At 42.8% G+C, this 25106-nt stretch overlaps 1 protein-coding gene across 1 annotated transcript in view; it reads left to right on the top strand.

Annotated features, from left to right (window-relative positions):
* The window catches only part of VPS13B (vacuolar protein sorting 13 homolog B), a 968736-nt gene that overhangs the window by 677169 nt on the left and 266461 nt on the right, over positions 1-25106 (top strand). Inside the window, exon 34 of the mRNA XM_066578394.1 lies at positions 5551-6238. Coding sequence (XP_066434491.1) covers positions 5551-6238 — 688 coding nt within the window. The remainder of the gene's footprint in view (positions 1-5550; positions 6239-25106) is intronic.

Below are 25106 nucleotides of genomic sequence, written 5' to 3'. Positions count from 1 at the left end.
GATGCGCATGCAAAGAGGAAGCTTCTTGCTGAGTCCACAAATTAGATTGAGGTACTAATATACTCTGAGTAGCTGGCAGTAAGGTTCCATTAATTCATAGTACTTGTGCCAAATTCTGACCCTCTCATCGACATGGTGCAACAAAAATCTGAACAGGTGATTCTTTTCCACTGCTCGGTGATCCAACTTTTGTGCTCTTTGCCCACTGGTCTATTGCCTTTCTGTTTCATTTAGACAGCATTGGCGCTTGAACTGTTTTAGCCCATCCCATGCTAAGGAACAGCGTGTTGTGTGTTCAGACATATTAGTAGAAGCAACAATATTGCTTTTACATCCTCCCCCTTTCGTTGGTGAGTAGTTTACATCCACAGGGTCCCTTTTTGCTTGATTTTTTTTCCTCAATCACGTCATTCTAGGTATGCATTTTACACTGGGCCCCACAAGGCTGGCACGTATGAAGTTCTGGTCCCAGCTAATCTAGCACTAAAGACTAGGCCTTGTTTAAAGTCTCACAGATCGCTTGACTTTCCCATTTGAGAAAACTTGCTCACTTGATTTTATGCTGCACTCCAGAGTCTAATTTCCATACAGGGAAACTCCAAGAGTGAAAGGACTGCTGTCTATAATGAAGAGGCCATTCACTGTACAGTCAGGGTAATTCTAGTACTTGGAAATTGAGACAATTTTTATCTTGCTAAAACACGCCTCTACTTAAAACATTAATATGTGATGATGGTTAATAGAACCTGACTTAATAAGAGGGTCACACGGATACAAAATAATGTTTACCTGTGTGTTATACATTCATTGTCAAAAAAAATCAAGAACCTAGAAGAAGTTTTCGGAATGGAATGAACCTATATGGCCTTATGTTCACGGGTTAAATTAAATTGTGGAATGTGCGAGGCTCACCCACAGCTCAATATGCCCGTAGACATTCATTGGGCATCCGCAGGTAATTAAATACCTGCAGATGTCATTTTTTCCCAGTATGCAGATCTTACGCGCAGGAAAACACCCGATGCCTGCTCCATTTTCAGCGGTTTTCCGCATGCACAGCTCCCAATAGAAGCCGTCCAATCTGCGGCACAGACACTGAGTCCATGCCGCGTATCCGCGAGAAAGCAGGAGGTTTACAAAAACAAAGTACAGTGCATGCGCTGAGCACGCTGCTGGCGCACCTGGATGCATCCACGGTGCAGAGGAAAGAAGATCCGGCTGCGACAGAGAAGACCCGCACGGCAGCTGGACTTGTAAAAAAATGTCTTTTTAGGCCTCATGGCTGCGGGCACTGGTGGAAACTGCTGCGGGATTCTACACCTGGAAATGTGCCCCTGCAGAGGCCTGCGGCTTACCCGCTCCCGGCGTCTTCTCTCTGCGCTGTGTGTTGGCTGCCGCCCGTCACTACTGAAGTTTCTGTGCTGGCCTCTGCGAGACCCGCACAGAAATAGAACATGCTGCGATTTGTTTTCGCGTGTGTTTTCACGCGGACAAATCACGGCCATCTGCCTGGGATTGCGTTATCTGATGCAATCCTATGCAGGCGGGCACGGGTGGAAATTCTGCGGGAAATCATGTCGCAGAATTTCCGCTCGTTTGCAACGGGCCATAGGTTTTTCATTCAAAAATGCCTTGCATTGCAAGCACGCTAGAGGATCACAAGTGTTTCCCATGGATTTCAATGGGAAACATCACATCGCACGGCATGCGAGTGACATGCAATGTCTTTAAAGGTCCGTTGAAAACAATGGGCGAGGCGTTCCGAGGGCATGCCGAAAGATAGGATATGCAGCCATTTTTAACCTTGCAGCATCGCTGTGAGGCAAAAAAAATCGATCATGTGAATAACTCCATTTAAAGGAATGGAGTTCATATTCGCATGAGTTTAGTGTATATCACAACACACAAAACACGTGCGAGATTCTTGATCATGTGCATGGAGCCTACCTTTGATATAAGAAAGTGAACATCTGAAAGGATAATTTATTGTGGAAAACTGAAGGGAGGCTTTACTACCCAGTTGAGCCGCCTCTAGCTTGGGTGCAAGATATGATGCAGAGATCGGCGCATACAGGTTTCGTATGGTATACCACATCATATTGGGCCACATTTGCTGCAGCTAAACCTCTACATCATACAAACTCTTGGGCCGCTTTCACACGGAAGGCGACTATCACCAAAAATTACTTAATGAGTAGAGTTATTTACATTAAAAAAAGTGCCACATTTAGCTTGAATAAGAGATCTGACCTGGTCTTAGATTATTAGTAGAGATGAGCGAACGTACTCGTTTCGAGTAATTACTTGATTGAGCACCGCGATTTGCGAGTACTTCACTACTCGGGTGAGAAGATTCGGGGGGTGCCGGGGGGCAGGGGGAGGCGTGGCAGAGCCGGGGGTTGCAGCGGGGAACAGGGGGGAGCCCTCTATCTCTCCCTCTCCCCCCCACTCCCCGCTGCAACCCCCCACTCACCCACGGCGCCCCCCGAATCTTTTCGCCCGAGTACGGAAGTACTTGAAAATTGCGACGCTCGGGTGAAAAAGGGGCGTGGCCGAGTAGGTTCGCTCATCTCTAATTATTAGTATTACTTAATTGCCAGGTGTTTCATCTAATGTTTCTTAGTTACATGTATTTTTTTCTTTTATTGTTCATTGGTTATATGTTTTCTTTAGGCCGCTTCCACACTGGCAACGCTATATTGCCACGAGAAGATCGTACCGATTATTATCGGTGGTCTATGCGATATCGCAGCAATAATGCAATTTTGTGTGAATACAAAGTCGCATTACTTCAGAGCACCATGTGCAAAGATTTTTGGAGGGTGAGGGACTTGAAATATACTTCTCCGAATATAAGCCCTAGCTAAATAAAAATAAAAAAAAATAGAAAAGCACATACATCCCCTAAAAACCGCTGTCCAGCTCCACTGCGTCTTCTCCCCAGTCTCCAGCACTTGTTTTCAGGCATCTCTTTCTGGCCGGGGATTTGAAAATCCCTGCCTCCAGGAACCGCTGCCTCTGATTGGCTGAGTGCTACAATCACAATCAATCGATGAATCGACTTTCAATGGTTCATTGAGCGCTGTCTCCGATTGGCTGAGCGCCACAGCAATCAGAAGCAGCGTTTCCTGGAAGCAGGGATGTTCTAATCCCTGACCAGAAGAGATGCCTGAAGACAAGTGTCAGGTACTGGGTAGATGACGCGGCGGAGGTGATGTATGTGTTTTTTGTATTTTTTTTATGCAGCTAAGGTTTATTTTAGGGCTTTTTTCAGTAAGATTTCCTACTGTAAAAATTGCACCGCACAGAAACCGCGTTTTCATGAGATGCAACACATAGGAAGGGTCCATAGGGAAACACGAGCTACAAAACCTTGCAAAACGCAGCTGTACTGAGCATGCCGCGATTTTATAGTCTCGCAATGTCGCGGGCTACAAAACATCACTTGTGTGGAAGAACCAATAGGAAAGCATGGGCTCTACATACATGCGATTTGTCGCATTGCGACAAAATCATACGGGAAAATTGCCCGTGTGGAAGCGGCCTTAAACTAAGCAGGTGTTTACTACTATTTGCTATGAGTTGTCACGTCTTTTTGTATGTCCTTCCTGATGGCATTTTAATTTTTTGCAATAAAGTGACATGATTTTAATGCATTCTGGAACTTTTCTCACTTGTTTTCTGGTGTATTGTTCCCAATAAGTCTGTGCATCCTGCAGGAGAGAGCTGATTGGGAAGAAAGCTTTCTGGTTGTTGAATGAATAGATGAGCATGTTCAGAATCCTTAGTATTGCAGTATATAGGTATTGCAGTATAGAGGTAACAAGTTTTAGCAGCAACACTAGACGCAGTTAGTTCTGTGCCACAGTTTTTTAGTTTTCAATGGCTTTCAAATGACTTGTTGTTTAAAGGGAACTTGTGCACCAAAGTTTGTGGGTATTTGTAATGATTCAAGCAGTTTTGTCAGTTTAACACTTTCCAATCCACTGTCTGACCTCTGAAGACATTATAATTTAAAGGGGTTCTGACATTTAAAAAAAAAAAATTTACTCACCTTACCTCTCTAGGACCGATCGCCAGGCATGTCCCCTTCAGCTGGCATCTTCTTCTGTGGCTTGTAGAAGCAGAGCAGGAGCGGTCAAAATGACCGCTTCCGGCTCTGCTCCGTTCGTCAGTCACTTCCGAGGTGAACGGACGGGCCGCCCACAGCAAGCACGTCACAAGCAGTGCTTGCTGTGGGCGGCCCGTCCGTCCTCGCTGAACTCCGAGATTCTGTGCGTGCGTAGTGGAGACGTGGCCCGTCCTGACTCCTGTCAGAGGGCACCTGTCCACTCCGCATGCGCGCGATCCCGGAGCAGCGCGGCTCGTGGAGGAAGAAGAGGAAGAGCAGCGCCTGCTGGAAGATGACCCCCCCCGATGTCAACAACAACAGGATACAAGGTAAGTATTATGTTTTTATGCTTTAACAGCCATTAAATCGTGGGTTCCCTGTGTCCATTAGGCAGACCAGGGAACAATGGCTGCTAAAGCATAAAAACCTTATTCGTGTCAGAACCCCTTTAAGGCTGTGCAGCTCCGATGTTGGAAGACATCCGTCGGGGTTCTCTTACTGTATATTGCCAGCCTCTCTGCTGTCGGAGCCTATCCAACGTGTCATCTCATGCAGTACTGGCTTTAACCAGTATATAGATCCGTTGTATAATGGCAGAAAAAGTGTAAGCGCCTTAGGAAAACCAGGATACATATTGGATTGGAAAGGGTTAAACGAATATTGGTTATGTCGATAGCTGTTTTAAAGGGGTTGTCCCGCGGCAGCAAGTGGGTCTATACACTTCTGTATGGCCATAATAATGCACTTTGTAATATACATTGTGCATTAATTATGAGCCATACAGAAGTTATAAAAAGTTTTTTACTTACCTGCTCCGTTGCTAGCGTCCTCGTTCCCATGGAGCCGACTAATTTTCACCCTCCGATAGCCAAATTAGCCGCGCTTGCGCAGTCCGGGTCTTCTGCAGTCTTCTATGGAGCCGCTCGTGCAGAATGCTGGCTCCGTGTAGCTCCGCCCCGTCACGTGCCGATTCCAGCCAATCAGGAGGCTGGAATCGGCAATGGACCGCACAGAAGAGCTGCGGTCCACGGAGGAAGAGGATTCCGGCGGCCATCTTCACCGGTAAGTATTGAAGTCACCGGAGCGCGGGGATTAAGGTAAGCGCTCCGGTAAGCTTTCTTTACGTCCCTGCATCGGGGTTGTCTCGCACCGAACGGGGGGGGGGGTTGAAAAAAAAAAAACCCCGTTTCGGCGCGGGACAACCCCTTTAAGTCTGCTTTGCAAGGACCTTTATTGGTATGCTCTGATGGATGTTGAGACATATATATAATTTTATAATGGAATTCAACAAATTTCTGCTTTTAGTACCAAAAACTGTATTTTTAGTTCTAGCTGGGAATATTCATTTAGATTTATTTGTTTCACCTGGCGTATCTAGTAAGCCGGCCCATTGGCCAGCAACTTATCTTGTTAAATACATGTTTATTTTGTTTTTTTAGATTTCTAAACAAGAGCAACAGAAAAAGGATTACATTGATGGTCGTACAGTGGACACGTCATCTCGTTACAGTGGAGCCCAAGACAGTGGCATTGGTAGTGACAGTGTGAAAATAAGAATCGTTCAGCTTGAACCACAAAGTGGCACAAGTCATCACAGAATAGTGAGACCATCCAAACAGTCATCGATTGTGAAAAATCTGAATTTCATCCCATTCGATATATTTATTACTGCCAGCCGCATATCTCTGATGTCTTACTCTTGCACTGCTGTGCCTAAATCCAAAATGGATAGTAGAGACCATGACACAGTGGACAAAAGCACCTTGAATGAGTCCACTACCGAATCTGAGGAAACGGCGGACAGACCTGTGCAGTCCTGCATATCCTCACTCACTGCTGAGGACCTTCTTCATAGCAACTCTTCCCCAGTAAATACAAAAACCGTTCTGCTCTCTCTAGAGAGGCTGCATGCATCTACAAGGTCTTCTGCTCGGCAGGCTCTGGGTATCACGATTGTGCGTCAGCCTGGAAGAAGAGGAACTGGAGATTTACAGCTCAATCCATTTTTACATTTTATTGTTTCTCAACCTTCTCTGCTCATAAGCTGCCATCACAGGAAGCAGAAGGTGGAAATATCGCTCTTTGATGCACTCCTCAAGGGCGTAGATCCAGAATACAAGTGCTCAGGTATGGATGTCAAAAGCAACCCTGGCTTGTACATTTAGTCTTTTATTTTATCAGTAATTTTGCATATTTTAGTTTTTCGGTATGCGTAAAGTGGTGTGGTGAAAAAATACAGCATGTAGCATCTGATTTATTAATTCCAACCATAAGAGGCAGCACTACAATATGTCAGTGTTGGGCTATCAGTTTCCTTGCAACATAAAGTAATCTTGCCACTGCTATTTTTTTTATATCGTCTACATACACAAGTACACAGACAAAGGTGGTATAATCTAGAATATCCTTCTCTTATACTGTCCCCCCCAAAATAAGACACTGTCTTATATTAATTTTTGCCCAAAAAGAGGCACATTGTCTTATTTTCAGGGGATGTCTGAAAACGGCCAGATACTTAGTGACAAAGGAGGGCAGATAGCTGCATCCTCTTACCATGCAGGCAGCAAACTACCAAATGAGTGAGCTGCCGTATATTCCGGCGTATAAGACGACCTTTTAACCCTGAAAAATATGCTCTGCAGTCGGGGGTCGTCTTATACGCCTGCTATACCAAAAAAAAAAAGTGTAAAAAAAAAAACAGTACTCACCTCCCCCGGCGTTCTGTGGCGCTGCTGCAGGTTGTCGCTCCCTCCTCGTCCCCAACAGAGCATTGCTTTCTGGATGTGGGGCTTGAGCCAATCACGGCCATTCAATGACATCATTGAATGGCTGTGATTGGCTGACACCATGTGGGGTCAGCCAATCACAGCCATTCAATGTTGAATGGCTGTGATTGGCTGACGCCCCGTGAATTAGCCAATCACAGCCATTCAATGTTGAATGGCTGTGATTGGCTGACGGCGCGTGAGTTAGCCAATCACAGCATTAGCTTTCTGGAGGATTTCAAGCCCCGCTTCCAGAAAGCAATGCTCTGTCGGGGATGAGGAGAGAGCGACAGCCTGCAGTAGTGCCGCAGAATTCCGGGGGGGGGGGGGGGTGAGTACTGCTTTTTATTTTTTTTTTTACACCATATTCCAGGCGTATAAGGCGACAGTTGGGGGTCGTCTTATACGTCCAGTCGCCTTATACACCGGAATATACGGTAATTACTTCCACATTTGCTAGTCTGCCGCCTGCATGGTTAGAGGATGCAGCTATATGCACTTCTTAGTCAGTATATGGGCGTTTTCTGCCCTGAATTTTGAGTTTTCGTGGCATCATAGATGCTGTAGAGTCATTGCTGCATATCTAGGTATACCTACTTTTAGGTAGGGTTTCCTCATACCAGTAGCTTAAGGTCAGTTCCCATTTCCCACTTTTTAGTTTCCTTATAAACTATTTTGTGTTCTCAATGCTTGTACTTTGTGCCTATCCGTCCTTTACGGGTAACACATTACATTCACCCTAGACGTAACACCTTGAGAGTATTATGGTAGCCATATTTGTTTCAACTTGACAAAATTTGATGTTGAGAAAACAGCTGATTAAATTGTTTTGTTTGTTTGTTTTTTTTTGTTTTTTTTTTAACAGTTTGACAAAAGAGGGCAACTCAGACTTTCATTTATTGGAAACCAATGAAGTTCAAACTTTGTGAATTTTTGAGTTTTCAGGGGATATGTATGTGGTCTTTATAAAAATTTCCTTAAGACAACACACAGTCTATAAAACATATTATAAGCAGAGATATTAGAATAGCCAACAATTATTTTCAATATGAAACACAAACCCTCACGTGTTTTTTGTTACAAGACTTAAGAGTTTTAAAGGCGGATGAAGATTATCCAATCAAAACTAATATAGTAATTCAATATCCACTTTCCATAAGCTTTAGGAAAAAGATCGTTTTAGAAGGATAAAAAGCTTTTATTTACAATGCCATTACTTGAAGAATAACATTACTTTAAGAGATAATCTTGTTTTACTATCTCGGAGAATCCAGATAATTTCCACCAAAGCACTTCCAGAGGAAGATGAGTATTAGGGGGCGTATCTGAAGAATCAGAGCTTTATCAGAAGTAGGGACCGCTGGCCTGTAGATGCTGACATACTGAATGTTTGCTAGCGCAATGATTTCCAGTATTGTATATAGCAGTTTTTTACTACAGTATCAATACTATGTCATTATACTGTAAATTATCACGTTTATGTGGCTATTAACTTGGTCAACACTTGGTCACCTGTATCGTTCTTACTGTAGCAAGCAGGCTGCACTCGCCTTGGGATCGCTGACCTCTCATATGTGATATGGCGCACCACACGTGTAAACACGGCTCAGGAGATGTGTATTTCTTTGTCTGGCTCCTGCCAGCCTTTATTCCACAGCACATCACACAATGTCAATATATACAGTTCAAATAAGCACCCCAATTTGGGTGTGAGTCCAGGGGTGTCATCCCTGTCGGACTCTGGCCTTTGCTAGGCCACCAGCCTGCAGCACCTCCCTCTGCTGTACTCGTCCTCTCTCTCTCTCTAACTTGATCCTGGTAGGAACTGGTCCTTTTCTAGTTCCTGCTCCACCCCTTTTTGTTAACCTTCGCACCAGAAGTCCTGTCAGCAGCTCTCTACAGGCCCTGCTATGTACTGCACTCCTACATTGCAGATTTACCATCCAAAAACTTCAAATGCTTCCCTTCAAAAAAAACCTCTTGCAATGACCGTCTGTGGGAGCGTTGATATATATATGTATATAGCTAAAGGCACCTTTACACATGGCGATTATTGCCTGAATAATTGCCGGAAACAGTAATTTCAGGTGATAGTCGTCCTGTGTACATGCGGCCACCAGCAAGACAGTGAGTGAGAAATCACGCACTTGTAGAGCCACTTGGTTTTTATCTCACCTATCGGCCCATGTAAACTCATTCATCTATGAGTGACTTCCTGTTTGCAGTGAATAGAGGTGGAAGAGCTCTCTGGCTTGCTCCACCGCTATTCTCTGAACGACTATTGCTCCTATGTAAAAGCACAGGAGCGATAGTCGTTGGGATGGATTTTGGGTGCTTAGGCTTACATTTAAAACAGTTCCATTGACTAAAGAGGTTTTCCAGGGAAATGCTACTGAACTATTCTCAGAATAGGTCATTGATAGTTGATCTGCTGTGTTCCGCTACTTAGGACCCCAGCTGATCGGGCACCCGCTGTTGGCACCACAACACAGGGGTATGGCGTGGAAGCTGCTTCCCGAACTCGTCTAGTGCTTAGCGCTTGTAATTGTAGGCGCATCTCTCATTAAAATCATTGGCAGCTGCACCTGCAATTACAAGCATCTGCCACTACACAAGAGTTGGAGCAGCAACTTCCACTTTGTACCCCTGTGTTGCAGCACTGACAAAGAACCGAGTTATAAGCTCATTGGCTGGGGTCCTAAGCAGCAGACCCAAACTGATCAACTACTGATGACCTATACTGGGAATCGGTCATGAATTGTATTTCCCTGGAAAACATCTTTAATTTATGCACTTCCTTTTACAGTGGGAGGGGCAGGAGTAAAGGTTAAGTAATATAGACATAAGCTTGTATGCTCTGTGCTTTACCTTCTGGTAGTCATAGTTGTCCTATGGGAGATGACATGACTGGTAGAGAGTAGCTTCTTGTGTAGGAAAATAAATGCTCACAAGAATTTGGCATCAGTTGGGTGTAAGCTTGAGCATAATTATATGAAAATACATTTATGGATGAAGGTGCCCCATAATTTATAATACTACATTTTTATGTAACCAACAGTGTAAAATTTTCTATGCTTTTTTCATTACCTGGAGAGTTTTGAGACTAAAATGTTGATGACCTATCTTAAGGATGGGCTATTGATGCTTGATAGGTGGCGGTCTGACCCCAGTGACCTTCACGATTACCATAATTAGGGAACTGATGCACTCATGTGAGTGCTACAACCCCCTCATTGTTTATGCAGACACAGTAGCTCATCTTTAGCTCCACTCCTTTCACCCCTATTCTGGTTGTCTGCAGGGGTCAGACTAATAAGGTATCAATGCTTTAGTTATGGAAAATCCCTTTAAAAGCATGGTGTCTAAAGTAGAATGGGTAATAAACAAGAAAAGTACTCCATGTATGGTGTGTAAATTCACAATGTCCTTCATTGTAAAAAGTAGAGCCACTGATGTTGAAGTCTGCATGTCCCACCAAGGCTTTGCCGTGGAAATTCCGTGCAGAATTTCTGCCAGCAAATCCGCCCGCGGCTCCTAATCCCAGAATTAGTCAGCCATGTGGACAAGATTTTGCAAAAATCTCGTCCACACAGGGCGGCCAATTTGGCACGGCAAAGCTGGGTGGAACTGGCGTTAGGGCACAGAATTTAGAGCCGCACCACGTCACTCCTCTCTATGGTGAGAGAAAGCCGCAACGGAATGCCAGCGCCCAAACGACTCCAAAACCTGCGGCGAAATGCCGCAGGTTTTGAAGCTACGGCTCTCCCACAGAAATCTCACGGCTTTTCGGTGCGGCCAAGCCGCGGGATTTACGATCCCTTGGGAACCCAGCCCAAAAGTTTAAATGCAGCAGCGGAAAAGCGAGCGGTCTGGTTGCCTAGGCAGCTGTACTTCGCTGAAAGCTTCTTCTTCTAGTATCTTTTCATAAAGCAAAAAATAGAGGTATGTAATTGCAGGCATGTAAGGTATTCAACTGCAAGACGAAATCATTTTTTCTTTTTGTCTTATGCCCTCGTCATCTTATTAAAGGAAAAAAAATAGCTGAGGAAGGTATTTGCATTCATTGATCACAGCATGTTTCAGGCTTATAAGGATGCTTGTTGCTATCCACTAGGATTTAAAAAAATACTATGCTTTGATGTTTTTCACGCACACTTCGTACATTTTTGATGTTTTACCTTTAATCACAGAGTAGGCAGCTTGTTTTGGCAGTCTATCTTGGCTGTGGGCAGGAACTTGTGAGTTATGCCACATTCTGTACACAGAACTTCAGATGAACTCATAATAATGAAACTCCCACAGAGACAAATTCTGTTCCGCAACTACTGTTATTATTTTCTGTTTGATGGAGGTCAAGAAAAACTCTCAGAAGTGGTTTACTATTGCACATCCACTTTTGTGGCTGATGCCTTCCAGTGCTCATGCGTTATAATAAAAAAAAGGCCTTTATAGCGCTTACATTGCTTACTTGTCTTATCCAGCTACATTTTCCAAATTGCAAAGTAATCAAATGTACTCACGCATATAACGTAAGATGTTTAGTCTTAAAGTAACTGCTTTTGATCTCCGCAAATGTATACCTCTAATCTAAATCTTAAAAACACAGAAAAAGTCAATGCTCTTTTGGGCAGGGTCACAGCTAGACTTTGACCTTGGGCATATAGTTCTTCTTTTGAAAGTGGATAATCAATGCTATTTTGGCTCTGGTTTAGTTTCCGTAGACTTACATAAGCAAGCAATGTACAAACCTTACAATGACCCCTGGTCTTACATTTTAGATTTGCCAAAATGCCTGGGATACCGTGTGAACCGCGCTGTTCCCTTCTTCTTCTGTCTTAAAGGCTGTTGTACTACTGTATGTCATGGTCCATTCATTAACACTCAGACGCCTGATCTCTTTTGGTCCTATTGTTTTGGCCAAGGTGGGACAACTTTCCATAGCTGGAACACCTTGATTCAGCGGCTGAGTTGTCCATCTTTTGCATAATCTGCAACAGAATTGCATTAGGAACCCTGTGATTTCTTGCACTATAGAGAATGTGCATTGCAACTTTAATATTGTGGGACGCTAATTAGCTCTTAACGGTCCGCTGGGTGTTTCTGGACCGTACAAGTTGCCTGTTGAACTTTCTCTAAGACAACCTTTCTTCCCCTATTTGACAGGAATGACGTTCCTTACGTCATCCACAAGCTCGTCAAAACTTTGGTACATCAGAACAAGCTCACACACAGAGGAATCTTGATGCCCCTGCCCACCACATGGGCAAACTGCATCTAGGCAGTACAGCAGAAGATTTCAGTTGGATGACAGAAGAAGAGCGAATGCAACAGATGGTGGTCCGGAGAAATAATTAGTTTAACAAATCACTTTTCCGTAGATATGCAGGACTACTGGGCAACTAATAGGCATTTGGAAAGATGTTTTCAAGGCTAAACATTCAGTATGGTCAAGCCTGGTGACAGGTTCCATTTAGGCCTAACGCAACCAAAATCAGCTCCTGTATCATGTGATTCCCTAATAAAGTGCACATAGCCCGCTAGATACTGTACTGTACCTCCATGTGTGATGGCACACTGTTGGACTTCTCATCGACGTTACCGCATGGGCCCTTAGATTTCTGTGGGTGCCATATTCAGGGCCAGTTTGATAGGCATCCCACGTGCAGTTGTGTGCATAGCACTGGAGGAAGATAAGGGTTAGATGTTTTTGCAGGAGGGGGACACCCATAGTTCCATCGATCATAAGTTTTGCACCGTTTTTCATTTTCCTCAGTATTGTGCCTTGTGATAACTTAATTGCACGTTGTTGCTGCTTTTCATATCTCGCTAGCACCTCTGTGAGGTTTATTATTGTGGTTAAACAGAAGAATTTTATGAAACCTCAGTCTTTAAAAGAAAACTGTGAGTATACGTAAGGACACAAAGTAGAATTATTTTTAAAAAAATCTAAAAATGGTGTCAGCACTCAGCATGTATTTCACTATGTTGGCACCTTCCAAAGTACAGATCCACTGTTGTCCGATAATCCACAGGATCGCAGTCCAATCCAAAAATACAGCATATACACGACAACATTCAAGGTGCAGGTTATAAATGTATTTTATTCCTGCTTTAGGCCGCCTGCAGATGGCCAGGTCGGATCCCGCTGCGAGAATTCTCGCAGCGGGATGCGGACCCACTCCCAGCGTCTTCTGTCTCCGCTATGCGGCAGCTGTCGGCCAGCCAGCGCATGTGCAGAGCGGAGCCGGCCCGTCACTACTGACATTTCTGTGCGGCTTCTGCGAGACCCGCACAGAAATAGAACATGCCATGTTTTCGCGTGGACAAATCGTGGCTGTGTGCATAGGATTGCGTTTTGCAATGCAATCCTATGCAGGCGGGCACGGGCGAAAATTGTGTGGGAAATCCCGACGCAGAGTTTCCGCCCATGTGCAGGGGACCTTACAAGTGAAAAATGCAATGTGTAGAACCACAACAGGTCTTCCCCTGTTGTGAATTGAAACATTACATTTTTGACTTGCGATGGAGGAATAAAATATGTTTATATTCTGTACCATGAATACCGTTCTATTATTTTGGACAAAGCAGATTTATGTCATAAGGAGTCTTTAAAGTACCTCTATGGATATTCTGTGTTTGATACTGCTTTTTCGTTGTATTTGCGTAGCGTTTCTTCATTGTTGGTTATTCACAATAGGAATTTTATCTCATCTGAAACCTTTTAAGAGGATAGATCATTTGCCAACTGCATAAAAGGTTGGGGAGCAAAAGAAGTCGCTGGTCAGATGAGTGTGTGTAAATTACCCGTAACTCCAACAAAGTGTCAGCAGACAGATGATTGGCTCAGTATTGGGAATGTCTAGCAGCAATAGACATATTTTCTTATTTTACATGCTGCAAATTTATAGCTGCTGCTTTGTACATTCCTTGCGGTATCTGAGTTGCTGTTAACTATCATATGTATTTCTTATATTTATATATTATTCCTTGCCCTCTCTGTTCCACAGACTATTTCTATGGCATTGTTTAAAGGGAGTTTTCCAAGTTGCTTTTTTTTTTTTTTGTAAAAACATGTGCCCCATGCAGCAACATAAGTAGGTATATACTCATCTCTCCCAGCCCCCGGCATCTCCCGCACCACTGCTCGGTCCTTCTTGCTTATTGTTTGTTTACAGGCTGCAGTCAGCCAGTGTAAAGGACGTCACAGGCTGCTACAGGCAATGGCGGAGCTTAGCGATCGAGCTTCTGTTCTCGCGATACCTGGTCATGTGCTTTACGCCACTGCATCCTACTGCTAAATTTAACCCCTTAATGCCACAGGGCGTAAGTTTACATCTTGAGCGCATGGTTCTTAACACAACAGGACGTAAATGTACGTATTGTGGATGGCATGGGCCAGAAGCGAGTGTGCCACCCTGCTGTGACTGACAGCCGACTTCATACTGTTAACCCATTACATGCCACAATCAATGCAGATCGCAGCATGTAAGGTTTTCACTGATGGAGCGTGCTGTCATTGGCCCTATGCAACGTAATCACGGAGAGCTGATGGGTTGCCATAACAACTGGGCACCAGACAATGATATCCAGGCCTGTCAAGGCCTGTGATCTCTACTGTAAGTGGTAATGCATTGCAGTACAGAAGTACTGCAATGCATTATCATAGCATTTCTGGTACAAGTCTCCTACAGGGACATAAAAAATGTAAAAATAAAAGTAGCAAAAAAAACCTAAAAACTAAAACAAAAAACAAAAAAAAAACACTGTTTGCAAACTATAAATTGATCACAGTATTTATCCTGCATGGCAAAAACTGTATAAAAAGAAACAGAAAAATGGAACCAAAGTGCTTATTTTGTCCATTTCGCCTCCCAAAAAACACAAAGTGATCAAAAAAGCTGTATGCACCCCAATTTGATACCAACAAAAACTACAGCTTGTCACACAAAAAACAAGCTCTCCCAGAGCTACATCAATGGAAAAATAAGTTAGGAGACTAGTGATGCAAAAAAAAGAATAATTAAAAAAAAATATATACATATTTTGGTAACGGTTTTTATCATACCAATCTGCAAAAAAAAATTATCATATCATTTATACTCTATGATTTACGCTGTAAAAAATAGCAGAATAGCAAAACTGCTTTATAGAAACTGTCCACAAGCAGGCTGCTTTTTAGATGCACTTTATTATGGTTTTATTTCTATTCAGCGGGTTTGAAGGAACACTCAGGGCACCTTGTCTCATTATTTATGAACATCCAAATAAATTTGATTTGTATGCAAGATAAGACATACTCCCAACTGCGCATTCATGTTTTAATGAACATTGCAGAGTTGAAGGATGTTAATAAACTAATTCTACCCACAGACCCTTAATAGCAGGAGGCCATTATGCATTTGAAGTATTTCATAATGTGATTGTTCCTAGCAAGAGAAACCACATAATCTTGTAGATATGATACCTTTTAATGGCTAACAAAAATACATGATGTTAATGCGAGCTCCCGAATCAACGCAGGGTTCTTCTTCAGGCTTAAATGAAATAGATCTGAAGAGGCATGCATATTTATACACACATACTTATGACAAGGCACAGACATGGATGTGATTGGTTTGCACTTAAAAGAATACTACAACAGAAATACAAACTTCTTTAAATAATCACTGATAAGGGAGTGAATGTTTTATGGTCCCAGAATTGAGGCCCATTTAGATTGGACAAATGTCGGGCAAACGATGCCCGACACTCGTCCCCGCAAGTACCAGCTCACATGCCTTTGCCCAAAAGCGAGTATCGTTCCTTCACAGTGGGGTGGCTGCAGGAGATTTCTCTCCTCGCTCACACCCCCGCCCCTCTCTATTCACTTAAAATAGCGGCCATTCAGTACTGAACAGCTGCTATTTACGCTCATTGTTCAGAATTTTATGCAGTTTAGGATTCTGAGCGATAAGTGTAAATAGCAGCCGTTCATTCAGTACTGAACAGCCATTGTGTTAAGTGAATTGAGAGGGATGGCGTAGCGCAAGAAGAGAAATATCCTCCAGCCACCCCGCTGTGAAGCAACGATACTCGCTTTTGTGCCAAAGCACATGAGCAGGTACTTACGGGGATGCATGGTTGGCATCGTTTGGCCGATATTGGTTCCGTCTAAATGGGCCTTTAGTGTTGGGTGTGGTCACCAGGCCAACAGTGTTATCTGTGCTACAGATTTCTCACACTTTCCATTCACGTATGAATCCTTGTGAAGAATTTAGCCCCCTATTGTGTCAAAAGTTGTTAGAAATTTATATTCCCAAATTCTTCTATGGCTTTGTGACTTGAAATTGCCTTCCAGTATCATAACTTTCATATCTTCATATGTCGTGTCCATGAGTAGAAAAGTGCTCCGCCACAGGAAAATTCTATCTTTCTCTGTTTAATTGTGTGGCAATGGGATCTCATCCTTGCTTTCAGTTTTTGCCCTGTTTCTCCAACATAAAGGCCACCAACAGGACCTTCACTGCATCGGATCAGGTACACAACATCGGACGTGGAACATGTGAATGTCCCCAGGATCTGTTTTGTGTTGGGGATATGTATCCTGTCCGTGGTCCGTACATATGAGCATGTCTTGCAGCTCCTTACATTGAAGGGATAAGTTCCTTTCTGTGTGTCGGAGGGCAATGCACCCCTGACTATAAAGTTCCTCAAATTTGAAGACTACCTGTAACACAGAAGCGGAGGGTCCGGGAATATGGTTTTCAGAGGATCATCCTAGTGTAGGGTATGATGGAGTTTGCGGTTTTTCATAGTACCTCTAGCTGTGAATTGTAGGTCACTACTAGAGGTACACGATTGTTTCCTTCCTTCTCTGTGTATTGGAGTAGTTCACAGCTAGAGGTACTAAGGAAAACCGCAAAGAAACTCCATCATACCCTACACAAGGATGACCGTATGAAAATCATATTCCCAGATCTCCAAGAATTTGTCGTTTCTCTTGCTGAGAACAATCGAATTTTGCTCTGCTGGCGAACACGGTGCCAAACTTTTTTTATTAAGTATTTCATAGACATACCTACAATAGATCTGTCACCAGTAGTTCAAGTGTCCTCTGCTAGCAATAATATCATTTTCTTCATTGCTCAAAGTGATCTAAACGAGCATTCGCACTTCAGACTTCATGCCATATATCTAAAAGGTGGTGGTCTCATGTCTTGGACCTATACTAGAGATGAGCGAGTATACTCGCTAAGGCACATTACTCGAGCGAGTAGGGCCTTAGCCGAGTATCTCCCCGCTCGTCTCTAAAGATTCGGGGGCCAGCGCCGGTGACAGGTGAGTTGCGGCCGTGAGTGGGGGGGGAGAGAGAAATCTCCCCGCCGCTCCCCGCCCCCCGCTCGAGTAATGTGCTTTAGCGAGTATACTCGCTCATCTCTAACCTCTACCTATCAGGAGGTCAGAGCTGACATGAGTCCATTATGAAAGCCAAGGTAACTGCATATGAGATTAGGCAAAGTGCAGAGATGGCAGTGCATATATGTGTGGATCTTTCGAGATTGAAGTTTATTGAATTTTATGGACACAGACTAGTAAATAATAAACAAGTAAACCAGAAAAAATTATAAAGATACTAGATGTTCCTTATATTAACTTTTCACTGGCATTCCAAAAGTCATGGGACAGGAATTAACATTGTGTAGGACCCCCTGTAGCCCAGCAAAGTGCAGCAACTTGACATGGCGTTGATTCCACAAGTGGACATAAGATGGCTGAAGGGAGGTTGAGCCATGCTGTCTGAATAGCCAGCCACAGCTCTGTAGTATTTGTAGGTGCAGGTTCTCTCAAATGCAAATTAATTTCTCCACCACATCCCATAAATGCTCGATTGGGCTCATGTCGTGGCGAACATGTAGGCCCCACCATTCATAGGTACTGGATAGCTTAGGCCCAATAGCATGGTGCACAATCCTGCTGAAATATTCCATCATTGTGGGGTTACACAAAGTCTATGAATGGCTGCGAATAATCATCAAGCATTGAAACGTAGCGGGCATTAGTCAATGATGTGTTTAGGTGGACCTTTGGACCCAACCTATGTCATGAGAACACACTGAACACTACTATAGAACCACCACCAGCTTGCACAGTGCCTTGCTGACAACTAAGGGTCCATTACCACACATGAACCCTACAATAATCCCAAAACAATTGCCACCATAACTCGTCAGACCGCTCCACATGTTGACAGTCCTCTAGGGTCCAGTTGGCAACCTCACAAGCCCAGGCAAGGTTCTGTGTCCGATCTCGTGGTGCTAAAAGATGCACTCTGGTGGGTCTTCTGCTCCCGTATCCCATGAATGCTAAAGAATGCTGCACTGACTTGCGGGGCATGCATGTGGGGCCTACTGCGGTGAACGTGGGTATGATTTCTGCCAGAATCGCTTAACTGTTTGGAAGGACAATTTTAGCCAGTTGATGCTGGTTGCGATCATTAAACCCTTATGGACCAAACACCAATAAATTTATGATATTTGGTCTTGGGCTTTAATCCTGTTTGATAGTAAAAATATGATGCGTTATTAAAGATCCAGTTCCTGGAATGTAGCAGGAGCAGGTCGGTTCCTCGGCTGTTAGTCGCAGCCGAGCACCCAAAAGAGGCCACATAAGTGGTTGTTAGTGAGTGGAGAAAGCAGAAGTGTCACTTCTGATCACATGACTGCCTGGTGCCTGTCAGATGAGGGCTGCGGGGTCCCAGATCAGCTCCGTTAGTGAAAAAGTGTGAAATTAAAAAAAAATGTCATGTCATAGGGGACATAGAAGTAAAAAAAAAATTGTTACAAAAACTGTTTGAAAAAAAATTACATAATAAAATAAAAATATTAAAAAAAAGAAAATGACCCGCCGACGACCAAAGCCATCACCATGTGCACCATATACATATTATATATCAACAGGAAGAATCTTTATATTATATTAAATAATATACACATTTTAAAAATAGATGACTATAATAAATAATTTTTAATTTTTAAAAATTTTTTACCCCTAATAGGGCTCAGTCAGACGGGCGTTTTTTGTCGCGCATGTTACTTGCATTTGCAATTTGCATCTATATAGAACCAATGCTTTTCAAAGGTAGCGGTCACATGTCTGAATTTTTTTTTGCATGCGCATAAAATTCGCACCTACAAAAGATAGAACATATGGGTGGCAATGGACATGGTCACACAATTTTTTTTTTACGCACGGTGTTTGTTTTTTTTAGGCGCAAATAAACACATGGAAAAAACGCCCATGTGACTAAAAAAGGTAGTGAAAAAAAGATGTAAGAAATAGCCTTATATGTCACAGAAAAAAAATAAAATAAACCACCACATGGGTAAAATCCCTAAAAAGTGTCCCGGTTATTTAGGACCAAAACACCCTGGTCCTTAAGGGGTTAAGCACCTGTGGTCGGCTATAACATTGTCCACTGTTAGTGGTAATGCCTTTTATGACGTATTCCCTGTACACATATGACATATACACATATGATCGAGGAATGTTAAATGCCCACATAGCTTCAGAGAGGGAATGCCCCAACTGTCTGGCACCCACTATCTTGCCTCATTCGAACTTTGATAAGGGTGCCTACCCACTGGAGTTTTTTATACAGGTATAGGTGTCCCCATGTTCAACGCCACTTCATAATCAATTTACATACTGCTATCCCATGACTTTTGGTGTGTCAATGTATGGCATAATAGTTTGTTTTAATTACATGAGTGTTTGATTGACAGGTCCTGGATGCCAGCCTGCATTATTGCCAAGTGAAAGAACAAATGTCATGAAGCAATAAACACATCAGTGGTGTAGAAGAAAATAACTTTCATGTGTCTGCAAATTAGACATGTTCTAACAATCCCCAACAGAGCTGACCACTGCAGACCTTGCCATGGGTGGTGCAAACATTGTCAGTCTGACAGGCCCTCACATGTCATAGTATAACACTATATGTCATATAGAAGTAAAGTCACCATAGTCACAGTGCCTGCATTATACATGGTGGGGCTATTACAAAAATAAATCCTAATGGCCTATCCAAAACTTACATATTATAAAGAAACACATTCATAGTGCAGATCACATGCACTGATACCTTTTGTGTAGCCAGTACATGGCACCAGGGTGACACTGAACAGGTGTATGGAGGTCCATTAGCATCACCCAAGTACTGCAGTGTGTGTTGCTAAGGCTTCATGTCCACGGCCATATTGGTAAAAAGCTTTGGGTCTTTCTGCAGCGTTTTACCATTCTTTGTAAATACCGACTCTGCTAGCAGACAGCTGGTAGAGACCGCGTATAGCTGCTAGTGTACTGCGCATGCCCACGTATCACACGCACGGCGTCATGTGGGGTTGCATATGAAAATGCTGCCCATACGTAATGTATTGCATATGGACAGTATTGCATATGCCCTATACAAATGTATAGGGCTCACGCTGTGTGGTACGCAGAGCATGCCGCGATCTATTTCTTTTGCATATAGATACGCAGTATCTACACACACATGCATGGATCAATCAAAATCCGTTGACTTTCATTGCCTCCATTCACCGCTTATCATACACATAATATGCGGTGAAAAAATGCCTGTGGACAAGAGCCCTAATCAACAGTGAGTTTACAACTGGACTTCCCCTTTAAGCTCCTGGACCTCAAACACATTATCTGTAACTAGGTCCCCCACCTACATGTGTGCCATGTAATATACTGCTGTCGTCTTATTGGGCAGGGAGGCCCCTTCGGGCATCAGGGCCTGGATCCAACTGCTACTTCTACATGCGCCCTTTCTGTGCCCCTGAGTACTGAGATGGCGAAAGAGCTTTTTCTATAAAAATAACAGTAGATTGGTACATATGATGCCAATTACATGAGGTCACAGCTGATCGCAACATCTTGGTGTTGAGAATACTTCTGGGGAAATCAAATATGGATAAACAGAGACAACATAAATCACAATTCTGGGTCTTTCTTAATAAATAAAAGAAAATGCAATGTGATAACCACAGCATTGTACAGTAGGCTGGTGTCAGACACCCATAAGGCACTGTTCATACTAGAATAGTAGATGCAGCTTGGCTCCATTGAACTGAATGGAACTGAAGTGTAATACCAGATACAATCCATGGACAGGTTTCTGGAAGAAAGTAGCCATGTTTTTCTGTTTATGGACTACCCCTTTAAAGCAAATCCTTAAACGTCTGATACAACTCTGACCGGGACATTCTGCAACTCTTCTGATACGAAACTAGATTACTCAAGGTTTTCTTTTTATATACAACTGCTCAGTAATCCAAGGTTTCAACATAAATGAACCGTAATATTGATATTATGAACCACAGATTCTTAAGCACTGTTTGGAACCTAAAACTTTGCATAGAGAGACTTTTCAACTTAAATATTTTTTGAAATATCACTAGAGTTTTCCTCTGACTAATATGATAAGATCAGAGATACAGAAGTTCCTTAGCTGGATTTAAAAATTTTTTGTTTCTTTTAAGACTTTACCGTTGTTAATCGATGTGGACTGAGCTGTCTGCTTCCAGCTCTGTCCACACTGACAGCAGACCCAGCAAATAGCTTATCGGCATGGACCCACTCCAATTAACTATCGATGACCTAACCCGAGAATAGGTCATCAATAGTAAAGTCCTGGAAAACCCCTTCAATGCCCAATGCACATACAACAGTGATACAGTATTGCCATATGTTCAGTGTAAAAACAGGGTGGGACATGGTTACACACTGGAAGAAGAATTCTACAATTAGTAATAGCTAGTATAATATGTTCTCAAGCACTTCTACTCAAGACTGTAAATAACAAATGAGAAAAGATTCTAACTTTATAGGTACTTTGGGGGTATTGGTTATATGTTCTGCATGTTCCGTTTTTCTCAAATGGCTTTTTGCAAAATGCTGAAAAGCGCAATCCTGCAATACTCTATAATACATGTCCTATGCTGACTCTTACAGTGTACCTCCAGTTATAATTAATGTGTCTTCTGCTAAGAATGTGATTTAAAGGGGTTGTCTCGCGAAAGCAAGTGGGTCTATACACTTCTGTATGGCCATATTAATGCACTTTGTAATATACATCGTGCATTAAATATGAGCCATACAGAAGTTATTCACTTACCTGCTCTGTTGCTAGCGTCCCCGTTGCCATGGTTCCGTCTATCTTCGGTGTCTTCTTGCTTTTTTAGACGCGCTTGCGCAGATGCATCTTCTCCCTTCGGCTGGTCTTGGAAGCATCGGCGTTTTGGCTCCGCCCCCTTGTACGCATCATCACGTAGCTCCGCCCCATGACGTGTGCCGGTTTCAGCCTCCTGATTGGCTGGAATCGGCATGTGACGGGGCGGAGTTACGCGATGACGCGTACAAGGGGGCGGAGCCAAAACGCCGATGCTTCCAAGACCAGCCGAAGGGAGAAGATGCATCTGCGCAAGCGCGTCTAAAAAAGCAAGAAGACACCGAAGATAGACGGAACCATGGCAACGGGGACGCTAGCAACGGAGCAGGTAAGTGAATAACTTCTGTATGGCTCATATTTAATGCACGATGTATATTACAAAGTGCATTAATATGGCCATACAGAAGTGTATAGACCCACTTGCTGCCGCGAGACAACCCCTTTAACTTTACAATGTAGTTCATAGGCAGAGTTTTTTTTTTTTTTTTACTCTCTACCACTCAATCTACTGCTACTGACTGCATTGCTCCTGCAGCAGACCCAGCCATGTGCTATAGTCTCATAGGCATCTGTAGCCATCAAGGACATTTCTGCTGCAACGCTCCCCATGATTACAGTAGAAGCAGCGCAGTGAGGCTTTCACAGCCAAATCGGTGGAAAAGTCTGCTACACGTGGACTCGCACCAATATGCGTCTACTTCATTTCCTTACTTTACCGGATGAGCTGTGGATGATTCAGCACCAATCTAGTTTGGCGTGGTCAGGTACCATGACACTTGCGATATAGATGGCTTCTAGACTTGCTGCATATGGACATATTTTCAGGCCTTGTGCTGTCAGCGTAATTCCATGGACAGCACGTGGCCCATTGTAGCTTTTGAGGCTATGCACATAAATGTTTTTCACTCATGGCATGTTTTAGTCTTGTCTGTTTTTATGGACGAGAAATAGGACATGCAATGCCTTAGAATGTGCATCATTTGTGTATATCGGACTGCACACGAACAATGTTGGCTGTCTGAAATGAGTTAAGCCTGAATCCCTTGGACACAACTCCCAGTTACGGCTGTGTGCACCTAGTCTTAGAAGGAGTAAAGTCCAGCAGCCGGGGTGGTCTTAACTTGTAAAAATGATGATTTATTCTGCATACATGAGCATATTTGTGCAGTGTATTATGTGTGTAATTATTTAGCATAATTCAAATCTAAAAAAAAAACATATCTTCACGGGGACAACTAAGGTTTGCTAATGCATTTCAGACAGAGTCCTCAATCATCGCATGCTATGATTAAAGGGAGTCTGTCAGCTCAAATATGCTACGGTATCTAAACCACAAGCAGCATATTATAGATCAGGAGGAGCCGAGCAGATTGATATATAATTTTATGGGAAAAGCTTCATTACAACTTGAATTTTATTCATTTATGCCTCTGTGTATTCTGAGCTGATCAGCCCGATCACTGATAGGACCGCCCACTGGACCCCTCAGTTCTGAATGAACAGAGATATAAATGATTAAAGTACAAGTTATACTGAATCTTTTCTATATCAGTCTGCTCAGCTCCTGCTCTATAACATGCTGCCTGCAGTTTGGACAGCATGTTTGAGCTGACAGATTCCCATCAAGGTCTCTTTGTCTGAAACGCGTTAAAAACCTTGGCTGTTTTTGTGCAAAGATATGGTTTCTTAACTTTAGGCTAGTTCAGACTGCGTATTTACACTCCTTTTAATTCTACAATTCTACTAAAAATTCGTCCATGCGTGGAACTTGGCCTTTGGATTCTTCCTCTAGCGTGGATAAATCGGGTGAACTGACTTCTTTTTACGTTTTGTTTATAGATGGTTTTTAGCTTTTACCCCTCTCCATATAGTATTTTCTCTGACCATATAATGCCTATCATGTCACCATAAAAATAAAGAAATGTGTTTCGTTGAGGTTGTGTTTTCCTGATGGCCGCTACCACTAAATGTTGGGAATTGTGCACATTTAAATGGCGGTTTCATAATTTTAAGTCAAATGAGATGATGAAAGGAATACGTGGGAATGGCTGCAGCAAATATATGGAATGAGATTATTTATATGCTCTTGGAATCCCTTCTCAAGTCTAAAAAGTTTGTGACACACGGACCCGCCGGTTGCCAGATTTAGCGAAATCTAAATATTTAAAACAATGTTTACAATTATACTTATCAAAATCAGAATAGTAACTCGCTGCGGGATTCTCAGGGTCTAAAACTAGACCTTTCCCTGAATATTAAGGGATTTAAGGACATAATTAATTGTCTCCAGAAGGCAAAGTTTTCCTTGAGGTAACGCAGCTTTTAATAGGCTAAAAACAATAATAGATCTATACTAATACATTGAATGAGCAAAGTCCACAGGCAAATGTATTCATATCCTTAAATATTTATTTGTGGGACTGATTTCTCCTTTTCAGCTTTGAGTTCAAGACCTCAATAAGGTCAGATCCATTCCAAATAATTTTATAATGCAAGGTGCTTGTAGCTTCTGGATGTTCGCCAGTATCGTTACATTCATGTTTGCAAATGGCCGCACGCCTTTGAAGTCTAATACTAAGTGGGCTGTTGGCATAGGATGGCTTAGTGGGTTAAATCTTACTAAGTGATGGTTAAAGACTGGGAGAACCACAAGAATCTATTGAGATTTATACGGAGTGTAATAGGTCATATGATATTTTGAAGTCCTTTTGATTTTGGTTTTATTGCACATTTGTTCTGCAAGTAGTTTATACTTACAGAAATGGAAACAGCGAAATTAAAAGAAGTAAAATTGGATTTTGTTGGCTAATTTACTGATACCACATAATTATGACCAGAAATTTTATACTGGGTTTTTAAAGTTTGAAGGTATTACTTGCTTTTGACAACCCCAATATGAAGAGCAAACGTGAACTTTTCTCCTAGAGTACCACCAACATCCATACATTACCCAAACAACCATTCTTCAATAAATAGTTCCCCCAACAGTAGTTAGACATAGTAGAATTATGATGAG

This window comes from Eleutherodactylus coqui, chromosome 9 (genome assembly GCF_035609145.1).
Source record: "Eleutherodactylus coqui strain aEleCoq1 chromosome 9, aEleCoq1.hap1, whole genome shotgun sequence".
Taxonomy (NCBI): domain Eukaryota; kingdom Metazoa; phylum Chordata; class Amphibia; order Anura; family Eleutherodactylidae; genus Eleutherodactylus; species Eleutherodactylus coqui.
This window is presented reverse-complemented; position numbering and strand designations above follow the sequence as displayed.